Source organism: Falco cherrug, chromosome 4 (genome assembly GCF_023634085.1).
Source record: "Falco cherrug isolate bFalChe1 chromosome 4, bFalChe1.pri, whole genome shotgun sequence".
Lineage (NCBI taxonomy): Eukaryota > Metazoa > Chordata > Aves > Falconiformes > Falconidae > Falco > Falco cherrug.
In genome coordinates this window covers 69,333,620-69,348,535 of record NC_073700.1, presented here as the reverse complement: position 1 = coordinate 69,348,535, position 14,916 = coordinate 69,333,620, and the positions used below count along the sequence as shown (strand labels likewise).

Below are 14,916 nucleotides of genomic sequence, written 5' to 3'. Positions count from 1 at the left end.
TAGAAGTATGTCCCTGTGCTACAGAGCTGCAAATAAATCTTCCAAGTTCCTTCCTATGTTAGTTGCTCTTGAGCTCTTCTTTCTTATGTGAAAAGTGACAGGGATTATAGGTGAAAGGTGAGTAACTTTCAATATTAGGAAAGCTTTAGAATTCCCTATTTGTTCACAGTCCTGAGTTCCTTTGACCTGTGTTGGCCCATTTTTATCAATTTGATCTGGTTTGCTTATAGATGGGGCAAGATATCTTACCCCTAGCTCAGTATATCCCATATATATGTATGATACATATATTTATGTCACTTGTGTGTGTGTGTGTATATATATGTAGCATAAATAGCACAGTTTGTTCAACAGCTTACCTGGTGACTGTTTGTTTCCCTTCTCATGTTGTGGAGTGCTGCAGAAGGCAAGCTTATGATAGTGCTTTTTCTCTGGTCTGTGTGAATCTTTTGATAGAGTAAGGATGGTGTTTGGTTGCTCTTGCAGTGCAGTGAGTTATGGTGGAGCTGGGATTTAACTCCTTGAATGAGAGAAAAAAAAAATCATTCTTAGATTTTTGTCATACCAAATGCCACAGAAAACACAAAAATAATGTGGCTAGAAATTGAAACAGAATTGATCATTAGGGATGAGACTCATTTTATCTCCTATCACCTATCTAAAATGTATATGCTTAGTATGTGTTAGCCACCTAGGTTTCAACTGCAGTCAGCATCGAGAGCGTGACTCTGCTGGAAGGTGATTCTGCTGATTTAGAATGGCAGAATTTGTATTTATATGGGAAAAGTAACTCTTGGCAAATAACCTTTTTTCTTCATTTACGGTAAGAGAAGCCCATATCGATTTGATACAGATCCACTTACCTTAGGTTGGATATTTAGCTTTTGAATAGAGTAAAATTTGTCTCATGAAAGTGTTTGCATATGCTGGTATTTTAGGATGTGCAGTTGCATGATCTGGGGCCACTTTGATTTGAATATGTGTTACTGTGAGCTAACATAAACATGAGTTTTGAAACAGTCAGTAATAAAGAACTGCTTTAATTCATGCAGATGCAGCTCAGTTTGCCCCAGGCTCTATAGGTGATTTCAAAAAGTGAACAGTGAGACAGCTAATGTGAGACTGGAAATGAGTGAAATAATGGTGGAAAGACCAGTGGTTCAAGGGAATTTAGCCCTTTCACCCAGCTGCATTCTGTAAAAAGCAAAAAGGAAAAGGTGACATGGTTAAAATGGCTGCAGTATGCATTTGCACATTCAAAATGATGCTAATAACAGGAATTCTAGACATGAATCCTGTAAGCAGTTTTGACAGAAACTGTCTGACCTGAAAATCTCTTTGTGGAGATAGGTTGGTGAAGTCTGATGATAAAAGAGATGAAAGTGAGTAGAATTGTTAATTGTTTAGCAAGTATTCCTAGTGGAAGAAAATAAAAGAGGCAGGAAAGATTTGCAGATCTCGAGATGTAAGCAAGCAGATAGATAGGTAGAAAAAAATAACCAGTGTTGTACTTCTGTGGATTGAAAAATTGGGTTGAGTGTGTTGTGTCTTGAAATGGACGCACTTCTCAATGATAGTGGGATTTTGCACAGCAGCAAAATACGGGTAACTACAGTGGCACAATTGTGCCTGAAGTGTCAGACTTTTAAGCAGGGGCAAGGTTCTGCTTTAGGTCCAGGTGAATGTTTTGGTTTGAATCTGAAAGATAGCTGTATAAAATGGCTTTGCAGGGATGTTGGACACTCTACATGGTTTGCTGGTGGGAAGGCTTAAAAGACTGCTTTTGGGCCTCCTCTGCAAACTCAGCTGGGGCCCTGAACACCAAGGTGCAATGTTGCATAAACTGTGTCCTCTGTAGGAAAAATTCTGTGAATTCGTTGTTTTTCTGACTGAAAGCAGCACAGTGTTGCTGCTCCCAGGGATGTTGCACATATTGCAGGTTCCTGAAGTGTATGTGGGGCAGGGGCACAGCTGAAATTTGGGTTGTTCTCTTGCTGAATAGGAAGACAAGTAGGAGAGTGTTTCCCTCCCAAGGCTGAGTTTGTTCTTCAGAACTGACGGTGGCAAAATACGTAAAACCTTTCTATTTTTTCTGCGTTAGTTAATGAGGACTCTGGGTACTAGTGGGGCACAGAGTTACTGCCATATTTCCAAGGTCTCTTTTGAGGACAGAAATAGGTTTTAGCAAAAAATTTATTTCACGTGTGCAAGTTGCATTAACCTGGAAGTGCTAAGCACATGATTATGCACTTTCTCCTAATGGCTCATGTTTAGGTAGCATTATCAGTATAGGTAGAATAGACTAACTGCTGACTACATACATTTTAATGTTTTTGCAGCACCCTCCTCCAAAGCACTTATGTTCTCCATCTCATGGGGTAATCAGGTTTGCATTGGAAGATCCTTAGTAGAACAGCGGTGCTTTGTTCAACCTAAAAGTTCATTCTTTAGTAATGCATAATCTGTGCGTTGCAGAGATTCTGCTCAGCTCTTGCTCTTCTGATGTGGAACCTGCCCTGTGCAAAAAGCTGCTTGTGCAAGAGATGGCTCTTCTGTCTGGGTTATATGGGACTTCACTGTCTCTAGTGGTGGTATGATCACATAAAAAGTTCCAAGAGGGGTTTCCAGTTCAGTGGGAATTACTGGTTTTTTACACTTGTCCTTTGGCTTTGGTTCTTCAACAGAACTCACGCATGCAGATCTTTGCACATATGAATGCTGTCACTGACTTCAGTGGTCTCTTTCAGGGATGAGGATTATGACTATGGCTAATTACCAGGTTTTGATGCTAACAGGTCCAGTTACGTTCACACACACTGTGTTACTGCAGCATCACTGATGCTACTGGTGTTGTTCCTAATTTTCTTTAATATTAGAGGACAGGAGCAGAGTCAGTCTTGTTCTGCTCAGTGCTCAGCATGCAGTCTGCTCTGTGTATTCATCTGCTGGGTTTTGGCTGGGGTCTAGAATGATTTTGTTTGGGATGGTAGCAATCTCTGCCCTGGCACTTAGCAGTCTGTGGTGCCATTCTTTCTTTGCAGGAAGATCTCAGCTGGCAATGTCCCAGCTGCTGAAGCACCCTTTGCATAGCAGAATGTGCTTAGGAGAACCAAAGCTGATGAAGAGTTGCCCTCAGGAGACCATTTCAAAAACAGATGGGCTGATCAGACAGAAAAATAAGACTGGGATAAAAGAGAGAAGAGCTAGAATAAAATACAGTAGAGGGGACACAACTGAAGCATTTAAGCTTTTTTTGTTGTTCCCCCCGCCACCCCCAGTACTCAAGCATTTTCCTTATTATACTTCATGTTAGTTTGTGTCCCTATTACTACTTTCCACCAATTCTTTGTACTATTCTTCTTCAGTTTTCTCCTTTTTTTTTGTTACTGCATTTTATTAGTTTTTTCTTTTTGTTTCTCCTTGAGAACGGTACTTTTTACACCTTCCTCATCCTCATTTTGAACTCCTGCAGCACAGTCAGTCTTTCAGTGTTTGCCTCCATTTCATTTGCATCAGTGCTAAAACTGTTGCTGCCATACATGGAGCAGTATTGTCTTCTTGTCCATCTACCTTATCATTGTTTAAATTTTTTTGCCATCTTTTGAGGGAGGAAAAACTGATTTTCTTCACTGGAGGAGGCATGTGTAATTCCAAAGAGCTGCCGAGATAGGAGAAGGCATGGCACAGTGAAATCTCTAGCAGTGCTCTAAGAGGCAGTAACTTCATGCTTGGCTTGTACCATCTGTGGCTTGAATTGATGTTACATTGACTTCGGTGAGGGGACAGGGCCAGATATAAAGGGCAGAAATGTTCAACTGTGCAGTGGGCAGCAGTGCCCTGAGACACGTAGTCAGGGCAAGGGTGTGTGCGGGCAAACGAAGCTCCCAATCAGTTGTAAATACAATGATGAGTTATTTCCCAAGAACGTTTTTTAGAGGGTCTGGAAAATGTTTGTTCTTTTGGGCAAGAAGAAAAAAATAAATAAGTGGATTGTTAATAATTCGTTATCACATTGTGTAAAATCCCAAGTAGATACAGGTTTTTTGATCTTTTTTATAGTAGCTATAATGAAGAATCATTTCAAAGTCAAAAGATAATCAGTCATAGCTGGCAGTGCAGGAGGTGCATATCAATGATATTCCTTTGTATACAGCAGACAGCATGGTGCCAGACACATCTAAGCAAAGCCTTACTGTTGTGTTATGAATTCATATCCCTGGGATATTTACTGCAACATGCAACTGTTTATTGGCTGTTATCCCTGTAGTATGTGAAGAGCATACACATGAAGAAACTTCCATGCATGACTCATGTAAGAAAATGATTGATGAAACAGATTATAATGCATTTGCAACAACTTTCAAGGTCGAACAATTAAGAAAAAAAGTAAAAATATCAAGCTTAGGATCATGCAAAGTTGTTAACCCGTATTCATATAATATTTGTGACTTAAGTAATATCACAACCTTAGGTTTTAAATTATATCATTTCAGTAATCAAGTTTTTACACTGAAAATAATTTATATGGTTACCACAATAAAAACATATTAACAGATGTCTCGTATGACTCAGAAATGTGAGGTTTATAAAGAGATTAAATAGTCTTTTTGGGGCTGGGGTAATTGAAGGGTGACTCTTTATGGAAATGATAAAGGAACAGATGTGTCATGGAAAAGCAGGTTGGCATGAGTGCAGATGTTGAGGAAAGAGTGAACTCAGTAGGCAGAGCACTTTAGATTTGGATTGGGAGGTGGGAGAGACTGTGACTTCTGTCTCTCAGAGGTCAGTGTGGGTCTGTTGCTCTAGCTGTAACTTAGAAAACACTTAATGTTGGATATAGAGAAGGTGGTTTCTGGCAAAGCTCTTGAAATGGTAACAGGCTGAGGTCCATGGGTGTTTGCTCTAAAAAGAAGTTCCAGTCATAGAGTATCTTCAGCATTAATGTTGCTTAGAGGTTCTCCACCTTCTTGGGATCCCCAAGCACAGTTATTTTCCAACATTTCCATTCCTGCCTCCCACAGTCTCGGTCAAGACGACACAAGATCTCTTCTTGCTGTCTGCTTGTATCTAAGAAAATCTGGCTACCAGCATGAGTCAGCACTACTCGGCTATATTCAGGTTTCCAACATCTTTGTTTAGAATAAAGCTCCAAAGAGAAATTCACAGTCTGCATGAGAAATACCAGCCTATTCTCTGCTCACTGCGGGATGCAGGAGCGAAGCATCCTACGCTGAGGACAAGGAGCACAAGGCTGCTGGAACAGCACACCAAATAAACAGACTTAGGTATACAGGCTTTTTATCCCTTTCTCAGGCTTTGTCTGTAAGCAGATGTGTGCTCATGTGCACTCGTACATAGATTTGAGAAAGCAAGAAATAATTACCCTTGTAAATAACCCTCTGCTTCAAATGTTTCAAGCTAAAAGTCTGAAGAGAGTTTCATCAGTCAGTATGCGTGTGCAACATTGGTGGAATAGGCTGCCTCTTGAATTAAGACTAAACAACTCATGATTTACTCCTTTCACTGATGGAGAGGACTTTTGATCAAAGACAGTGGAGCAATTCTCTGGTCTTGCGAAAGTGGGAGAATTTAACATGCATTTTAACACACTTTTGATTTGGTTTCGGCCACATTCTCTTGTTTCTGGAAGTTCCTGAGGCTGTCTTGCTTACATTAAACATTTTCAGCTAATTCAGTTTTTCTTCTTATTTAACAATATTCTTTTTCACCCCATTTATTTCACCTTTTTATCCGTTAATTGCCTGTAGAGTAAGCAGCCTTTACAGGGGGTTACGGGCAAGTGTTTATGGATCAGAAAAAGTAGGAGTCCTCCGGTGTCCTCTGTTGGTGGGATTGAAATGTCAGCTCAAGAATCACTAATTTTCATAGACAACATATTAACTTGCCAGTAGGTTCTCCAGGTTTCCTGGTGTGCTTGTGTGAACAATGGAAAATTATACTTAGTGTAAGTGCACTGGTTTTGCTTTGGGGACAGAGTAGTGCAGTCATGCAACAGCATGGTGAACAAATGTTAATTAAGAAGGGTTTTATCTAATTTGAAGGTAATTAATTCACTGATAGTGTCTTTATGAAATTGAGGAACGATCTGAAATAGGATCAGAGCTTGTACTGTGAACATTAGGTAGTTAATGTGTCTGCTCTTCATGTGTCTGTAAAATCCTTTCCTTATTCCTGAATCTTTGATGTAATTTTTCCCCATTCAGAAGTCTCCTTCAAATAATTTCCCATGCAGATTTGGCCCACATTAAATACAATGGGAGAGCATTTGGCATTTGATAAGGTCATTTTCCCTCATGTCTAAATTGGTCTGCATTTTCTGAACATGACAAAGGAGGGTGAAATGAGAAAAGCAGCCCTGACAAGCCATTTTGTAACTTAATGAGAGGGGCCAACCGGGAGGGCGAGGGAGTCAGCAGAGGACTGTTTTGCTGCTGTATGGAGCATCCTGTACAACTAAAGGTGTCTCCCCTTACCCTTCTGATACTTTCAGGAAAGGATGCAGAAAATCGCTTTTCTGGCAGTGAATTATCGGAGGAAGTCTACACCTGCCTACCCTGCAGGGAAGGATGTTCTTACTGTACAGATGATACTCCCTGCTATGCACAGGAGGACAAGTATTTACGGCTGGCTATCATCTCATTCCAAACACTCTGTATGCTTCTGGACTTCATAAGCATGCTGGTAGTGTACCATTTTCGCAAGGCAAAGGTAAGCAGACATGTTTTACTTTGATATTCCTGCTCATTGTGTGGTACAGATGTATGTTAGGTGTATAGCTTCTCATTTTGACAGTCAGTTTCTCAGGTAAGGAGCTCAGCTCAAGGAGGGGATGGGCTTTCCAAACAGGAATGCTTTGCTTTAGTCATGGAGGTACCTAAATTGTTTATGTAGTTTTTGAAAAAAAATGCTGAGCAGTTTGTACGTCCCAGTGAAATCCACTTACATTTATGGATGGTCAGCAAAAATCATGGAAACCTATTATGTTTGAAGTAATTTTGGAAAATCAGGCCAATTATGCAGGCAGCTAAAAGACTTGTGGGTATTTATAGTCTCAGGATCTTGAAAGTCTCTGTTTTACTACTGCTAGGAATGATGTTTGGTTTCAGTATGTTTGAGAGACTAGCTGGTAAATAATTATATCAAAGAAAAATCTCTCCAAATAATTCTAGTTCCTAGAGACTTTAAACTTGATTCTATGGTTAAAGATCTTACTTTTTCTCTAAAGTATTAATATATTAAAAGGAGTGTCTGTAAATTGCTGATGGAGGCTACGGTTATGTTTTATGTACTAACCTAATGAACCGTCTGATTTTAGCTCACTCAAAATCTTTTAACATATAACATGTGGAATCTCACTGTTGCCTTAGTAAATGCAGAATATTCTCTGAAGCTTCCAATTTACTAAAAAAAAAAGCAATGAACTGAAGCTGGCACGTATTCACTACCTACATTTGGGAGATGTAGGTGTGCACACAGTATGCTACATTGTTGAAATTAATAGATTGCTCCACTTTCTATAGATAAGCATTTCCATTTTGGTTTTTGAAACACTTGATCCCACAGTCTTCCTAATCCTACACTGTGTTACTAATGCATGGCTCATTTTGAAATACTTTAATATCCTGGCAGGAAATCACAGAATGAGCAGTAACTTTTTTTTTTTTCCTCTTCTGTTTCTGACAGAGTTTTTGTATTTAATGGTATTGCATAAAATGATTCAAATTACAGACTTAATTGTATTTATAAAGCTTTTCATTATGAAAAATCTGTTGTAGGCATCTGTTTAGTTGCTTAATGTTAACTTAGCAGAAGAACTTAATTCCAGTTTTGTGAGATTTTAGTCTGTATGGTAATGTTACTCACTTTTAATGTCATAGACAGCATCATGAAAGAAGCATTCTTTGTGAGTAAAAACTTTACACTCCTGAGTTACAAAATGAACAGAGTAGATTACTTGACATGCAGCTATTGCAAGTTTGGCCTGATTTATTTTTTTTTTACACTGAAATATGGATTGTTTTATAAGAAATTCATGTATTTTCTCATAAATAGTTTGAGATCAGAGATGAGTAAAACTGTTTACACTGTTGCACTTTTACACTTACATATGTTCTATGTATCCACTACAGTAAAAAAAAAATTATGTGTATGTATATATATATCTTTAATAATCATACTACAGAAATCTGGTATTTCAGAAAACCTGCCGGTAACAAAAGGTGCATTTTTACTTCTGTGATGATTAGGCATTTCCTAAAGTAGGCTATGAGTAAAGAACCAGATGGGATCTGAATTTTTAATACCAAAGCAATACTAAAGAGGCATATACACACACCTTTCCTTTTTTCTAAAGAACTTTTCAGTCTATATGCAAAAGCTTGAGCTTACTGTTTTCCAGGTTACCTCTTACCATTAGACATCATGATATCTGAACGGGTGAGAACCAGACATAAAACAAAACATTCTTTTTTCCAGAAAGAGAATTGTCTTTGAGACATTGTATTTCATTCAGTTCGAAGAGATTAATTCAATTATAATTTTGCTACATTAGAAGAGAGTTGACTTTGCTCTAAATATATATTTCACAAGGGAAAGGGGAGGAATAATATGGTGATTAACAATCCTTTCCTGTATGATCAACGTTTTCAAGGAATAGAAACTCATAAATAAGTGTTCCATTGCTTTTCATGTCATTCAACTGGATTTTTTTCTTGGATTCCTTTATGTTCTTTACGTTGTTGGTACAGCATGATTTTAAAAAGATAAAGATCTTGTGTGATTATCATGAAATGACAAGCTATGTAAAGGGGAAACATACTGGGAACAATGAGTATTTGCATAAGAAAACTGCTGGTTACATTGGGTAATGACAGAATTTTGGAGTGAAGGAGTTAGAAGACTAGTAACTGACTATGTACTCTCCACCAAGGGGAGAAAGTCACAAAAATGGAAGAACAAATATTAAAATATATTAAAAATATCTGCATTTTGAGAATTGCCAACTGTTAGCAAAACAAACCTCAATTACGTTAGTATGTCTGTCTGTGATTAAAGTTACTGTGTTAAACTGCTCATTTCCATTGTGCTGGGTGGGTGTCAGAGGAGAGCACTTTTTGGATTCACTCCCACATATGGCACTGCAATATTCAAATAGTTACAACAAGTAATTTTTGATAGCACGTTTTAACAGAAAGAACTGTGTACTGCTACCATATCAAGAAACAATATTCAGAGTGTTTTAAGAGTGAAAGATAAGGGTTAAGAATAAAAAAAAATGCTAAATGAAGATGCCAGTGATGAAAAAAGGAAGAGTGGTACTTTGGTACAGTTGTTGATGGGTAAAATGAGCATGCAAATGGGATCAGGTTACTGCTCCAGTAAAAGTGACTGTGCAAAACACTAATGCTTGTACTTCATGGAGGCTCCTGGTAAATATAAACTTCAAAAAGCTAAGGTCCTGAAAAGTTAAGGTCTGCCAGCAGAAAGCACCCTGGGAAGAAACACTCCTGGCACCTTGACTGTGAGAATAATAATTCAGACAAAGACTGATTGAGGTCCATAAGGGCCCTGTAAAGATCTACTGCTCCACTTCCAAAAGAACACAGTAATAAGAACAGAAACGTTTTCAACAATTAATGCCAAAGTATCGTTGACAGAATGTGGCAACATGACTTTCATTTTGACATGGTCTTTATTACTGACCAAGAATGTAATAACGATCTACAGGGAAACATGGTAAGTATCAGCCAAAGTGGTTCCACAAGTGAAAGATCTTGGCAAAATGAATGGTAATAAATAGCCAAAGCCTACAGCAAGCCAGGTGACTAAAGCCAGGTTTCTCTTTAGAGGAACCTTTACAAGTCTCTGAAGTTTAAGGTGTCTTCTTTTAGAACTAAAGATGCCTCTAAAGAGTCCTCTCCACGCTTCTGAAAGAACTCCTCTACAAAACTGTGGAATTACTTACTGTGGAGCAAGCTACTGCTTACATTAATAGCAGTAGAGGAGGAATGGAAGATGAGAAATGTGCCATCAGTGTTTACAAAGAATTCCCATAATTGTGACAAGAACTAAAGATCAATAGGTCCAACTTATATGCTTGCAAATTCATAGAAATGGTAATAAAAAGTAGAACTAATGGGTCCATGGATAAGTGTGGGAAGTGGGCTTTTGTGACAATGTGATGCCCTACAAATGTATTTATAGCTCTGTGAAAGTGGGTTATGAGCATGTGGATATGAGAGTACTTTTTCCAAAGTCTGCCACCAAAAGCTCTTAAAAATCCATGATCTCAAGGGGCTAGGGAAGTCACATTTCTTGTAGGTAACCAAGAGATGACAAAGGAAAAGACAGTGCAGGAAATGTGGTATAAGATCATGTAAGACAGGGACATGTTGACATGTGAAGAAATATTCATGGTTCCTTTTTTAGTATCGCTAGAGGGTGTTCAAGGGATCTCTCAAGAGGTTAAAAAAAATCAAGTAGGTGTTTTACACAACTTTTAATTGCTTTGTGTCACTCATTGGCAAAAAATATAATGGATCCCAAAGTATAAATCAATTCAGATAGAGTTTAGAAGGAATCTTGAAGGGTATTTCCATTATTAGCTGTTTAAACACAGTGGTTTTTGTGAAACATCTGGTACATGAAGTCCATTTTTTTTTTATTGTTAGAAACTGGGAAGATAGTCCAGAAAGGATAACTCTCTGCTGCTCTCCTTAAATAATGCAGCACAGGCCATGACCTGAGGTAGGACACTAGAGTCTGAATCAGACGAATCAGAAAAGACTCTTGGCAAAGAGTCATTAAGGTAGATGTCATGCCTCTTCTTGAAAGCATTGTAGTTACTCATATGGACTTACACATTTGATAGGTGGCAAAACAAAATGCAACTCACTTTTCCAAGACACAGTGACTCCAAACTATCACTGGTACTACTGACCAAAATCTTGACGTTGCCAACCTGTAAATGAAATGGCAAATTAATGACTTAAAGCAGTAGCCAGCTTTGGCAAACAGTACAAAATGGAACTGCAGAAAGATACTGTGAGAAAGCTCAGATCAGTGCTGAAGAATTCGAGGCATTGTCAAACACAGGTGAAAGTGACTCAGCAGTCCCAAGATTAGCTCAGCAGTAAAGTTATTAAACTACAAGAGTCATAACAGGAGAAAATCACAGGCAGAAAATGTGGCCCTGTGCCGAGAAAAGGGAGAGCTCCAAAGTAAGAATAGAAGAAATTTGGAAGAAGGCACAGGAGTAGCAGAAGCTAAACCACTAGTGAAAAGCATTGTAGGGAAAGACAGGATGAAAAATGTAACAGATAAAGCAGATGCTTCTGCTATAATGGGAAAAGACAAAGCATTTTTAGCAGGAGAATAAATGGAGGAAAAGTGCCAAACAAAGAAAAAAAATGAAAAAAATATTCACAGCTAATATAGAAGCGAAAGCAGATGTGCAGATCACTTAAAAGAAATTGTTAGCTACTCTAGACAACCCTCATGCCAAGCAGTAGTGAAAACTGGAAACCCTGAGCCAGGCATTGACACAAGCTGCAGGAGACTGAAAAGCTCCTGGGAGATGGAAATGGATGAAATCCCATCAGAAAAGCTGACAGCACTTGCCGCCACAAGTTTAATGACACTGGGAGTCAGTGAAGCCTGGGAAAAAGATTTTTCCTCAGTAGTGGAAATGTTGGAGTTTTGATAGACTGGCCTGACAGGGTGATTTTTCTGAGTACTGCAGCTGGGGAGATGCTGAGGCTTCTGCAGTGTAAGAGGGGTAAAGGGACACTGGATGCAAAACAAGGAACAGGCTCAACTGAAGCTCTCAGCACTTGGGGTGGGCTAGATATGTGTCCTAGCATTTGTAGAGGAGCATATAAAGGAATAGACTCCTTGTATTACTTTGGTTGTCAAAAGACTGACAGACTATGAAAGGATTTTGAAAAACAGCTTTCAGCCCTACGGAGTCAGATCTTCATGGCTGTATACAGAGGTGCAAAACGTTCTCTAAGTTGAACAACGAAGAAGCGAATCAACTCAAGGTGAACACTAGCAAACATCCTTGTGTGCTATGGAATTATTGATTGGATAATGCAAACATTGCTACTAAAAACACATCCAAAAAGTATGAGGCTAAGCTAACAAAAGTAGCCAGCAAGGACAGAAATCACTGGTGCTAAAAGAAATATTTTCAGAAAATAAGCAACTTAATATTGATTTTTAAGAAAAAGCATCAACAAAATAGGAGAATTCATCTATGTGAGTAGGGTTACATGAACCAATGGAGAGCGCACAGGGAGTGACCAACTGCAGTATTGATTTCATGCAGTGTAAGGGTAGCAAAGCTATACAGCACCAGAAAGAAACAGAATGTTTAAATAAATATAAAGAAAAAACTTTTTTTCATTTCAAAGCTAAAAAAGGATTTCAAGGGCTAAAGATCTACCAGAGCCTTAGAGAGGAAACCAGCTGCATTGTAAACATGTTCTTACAAAAGTACCAGACCGTGGAATGACATTACCTGTGAAGAACCTAAAGAGCTCATCAGTTATCAGGCTGCCTTTTCAAATAAATCAGAAAGAGGAGCTGAAAATAACTGACCTTCACCTAGCAGCATACCAGCTCAAACATGGAGCTGTCAGGTAGAATACAACTGCTGGGAGGAATTTTAAGTGCCCTTAAGAAATGCTAAGAACCACTACTGGCAAAGACACCAGAGAAGCTGATCTCAGCTGTAGCATAGAAGAGGCAAATTTCTACTTCAGTGATAAAGGAGGAATGACAATGTGATGCCAGCCTTGACTCACACTAGACATGTTCAGAAAGGTCATTGACTGTGAATTCTCATTCAGATCAATGCTAAAGGCCTCAGAGTAGTTGCACTAAAGCCAGGCTACTTTGCCATCATCTTTGCTCATCGTGCTCTGCTGTGCTGCCAGATCCTGAGCGTGCAGGGGAACTGCAGGTGTGTGGGAGGAAACCTTGGGGGGATCTGGTGGTTCAGTCTTCCTAAAGTATCTGTGGCCAGCATCTGTAGATGTACATCCAGCACATCAAGGTAAAATTGGCAGCAATGAGCGCACTTGGAAAAGGTTGTTTTCAGCTCTGAAAAACAATGGGAAAAAACGCTTAAAGGAGAGTCTTCAAAACAGCAGTTTGGAATGGTTTTGTCATATGGCATTAACAGTGATGAAGGATTTTGATAGAGCCCATTGAAATGAAGGGCTTTGCCCTATTCAAGACCATTTCCAATCCCAAATATTAGAAATTTATAACTAAATGACCCTGTATTGTACTGGTGCCCACCCCCCCTCCATTCATGAACACTCAAGAACTGTTGGAAATACAGAAATGCACATACTTTTAATGAGAGGAGAAAAATACATATCTGGAACACTGATCAGGGAAAAACCTCACAGTTAACAAGACACATGGCTAATCATCAACAAGAATAAATCATTTTACATCTCTTGAGAGAACTGTAGCAAATGAAAACAACTGACTGGTTATATATGGTTTTTACTCTGTCAAATACAGTTTTCCAGTGTTTGGAGTTCAGGTTGGCTAGATATTCTATGCTACAGCTTTCCTATTTTTCCATTTAGTGTAAATACGTTTAAGTGTTCTGCTAAAAATTATTTCAAAACTTTGAAGACAGGCCCTAAATAATGCAATTTTAAACACTGTAGGAAACTGCACATAGATGGAAAGGCAACATGCAAATTAATGCTTAGTTCCCCTTTCTAATACTGAGAAATCAAGAATATCTTTTCTCCCTTACTGCAGCCATGATAGGATGCAGTAATTCAGAGTGAGATAATCACAGGCTATTGATGCGTGATACATCTTTAAATATTAAAGCATGCTGGCTTTGCAAACATACCTTTTCTGCTAATGTAAAGCAGCTAATTCTTTTTTTTTTTTTTTTTAACTCTACAGTGGCATTTTGATGTGCTTATGCCTGGATGCCTTTCATCTTTGGTGCTCATTCTGCTTTTTTCTCCCTAGACACCAATTTCTGACATTTCAGCTGAAGTGGAAACTTGATAGAGGGAAGAGATCTTGCACAGATGGAGCAGCTGCCTTTACATGCTGTGCTGGTTGGTGGGCATACCTGACAGTTCACTCAGCACATACACATTCTGTACAGTGCTTTATACACCCTTTCTTTATCATATCCTGCAGTGAGAACCTAGTTTCTTGTCATTTTTCAAAGAAGTTCATTGTAGTCTTGAGGTGTGCAGCTTTAAAGACATTGGTGATGTTTAAGACTTATTTTTAGTGGAATTCTCATTTCCTTTATTCATAAAACAGAACTCATGAAATGTTCTTTCCCATTTTTCTGCATAGTTAAGGTATGCCTTTAGGGATGCTGTAATGTTTTAACTCTCACGTAAATAATTGCAGAGTGCCATATTGAGAAGATAAAAACTGCAGGGGCTTTTAGCCTGCAGCAGCAGTTGAGAGTGCCAGATGATACTGGCTGCTGGAGTTCCCAAAGACAGCAGGCAATGGTAGCCATGGCTGCAAAAGTTGTATTGGCCTGTGTTTGCAGGGTGTTGTGGTATTCACTTCATAAGAAAAAGGTTTCATATCTGTATATATTTGCATTCTAATATATGATTTAGAGGAATTAAATACTTGTGAATAGAAAAATAAACCTAGTTCCATTATAGACACTTTAGGTCTAAGGAAAAACTGAAGTATGAAGAAAATAAGGAACTAGCTATATAATATGTTGGTTAATTCGGTCTCGTAAGAAGAGATAATGAGAAGAGCAGGGTGGTAGGGAGCACAGAAAGGCTGTATACAGTGTTTGCTAGGCAGTCTACCCCTAATTGACACGGTAGGTCTTAAAAATGACTTTTCATCGGTACTCAGCAGTAGCTCTGAGGA

General features: G+C 38.7%; 1 protein-coding gene across 2 annotated transcripts in view; it reads left to right on the top strand.

The window, feature by feature from the left end:
- The window catches only part of GPR158 (G protein-coupled receptor 158), a 209,959-nt gene that overhangs the window by 90,430 nt on the left and 104,613 nt on the right, over window positions 1-14,916 (top strand). For both annotated transcript variants that reach the window (XM_055709593.1, XM_027799290.2), the window contains exon 4: window positions 6,512-6,729. In XM_055709593.1, the coding sequence (XP_055565568.1) occupies window positions 6,512-6,729 (218 nt within the window). The remainder of the gene's footprint in view (window positions 1-6,511; window positions 6,730-14,916) is intronic.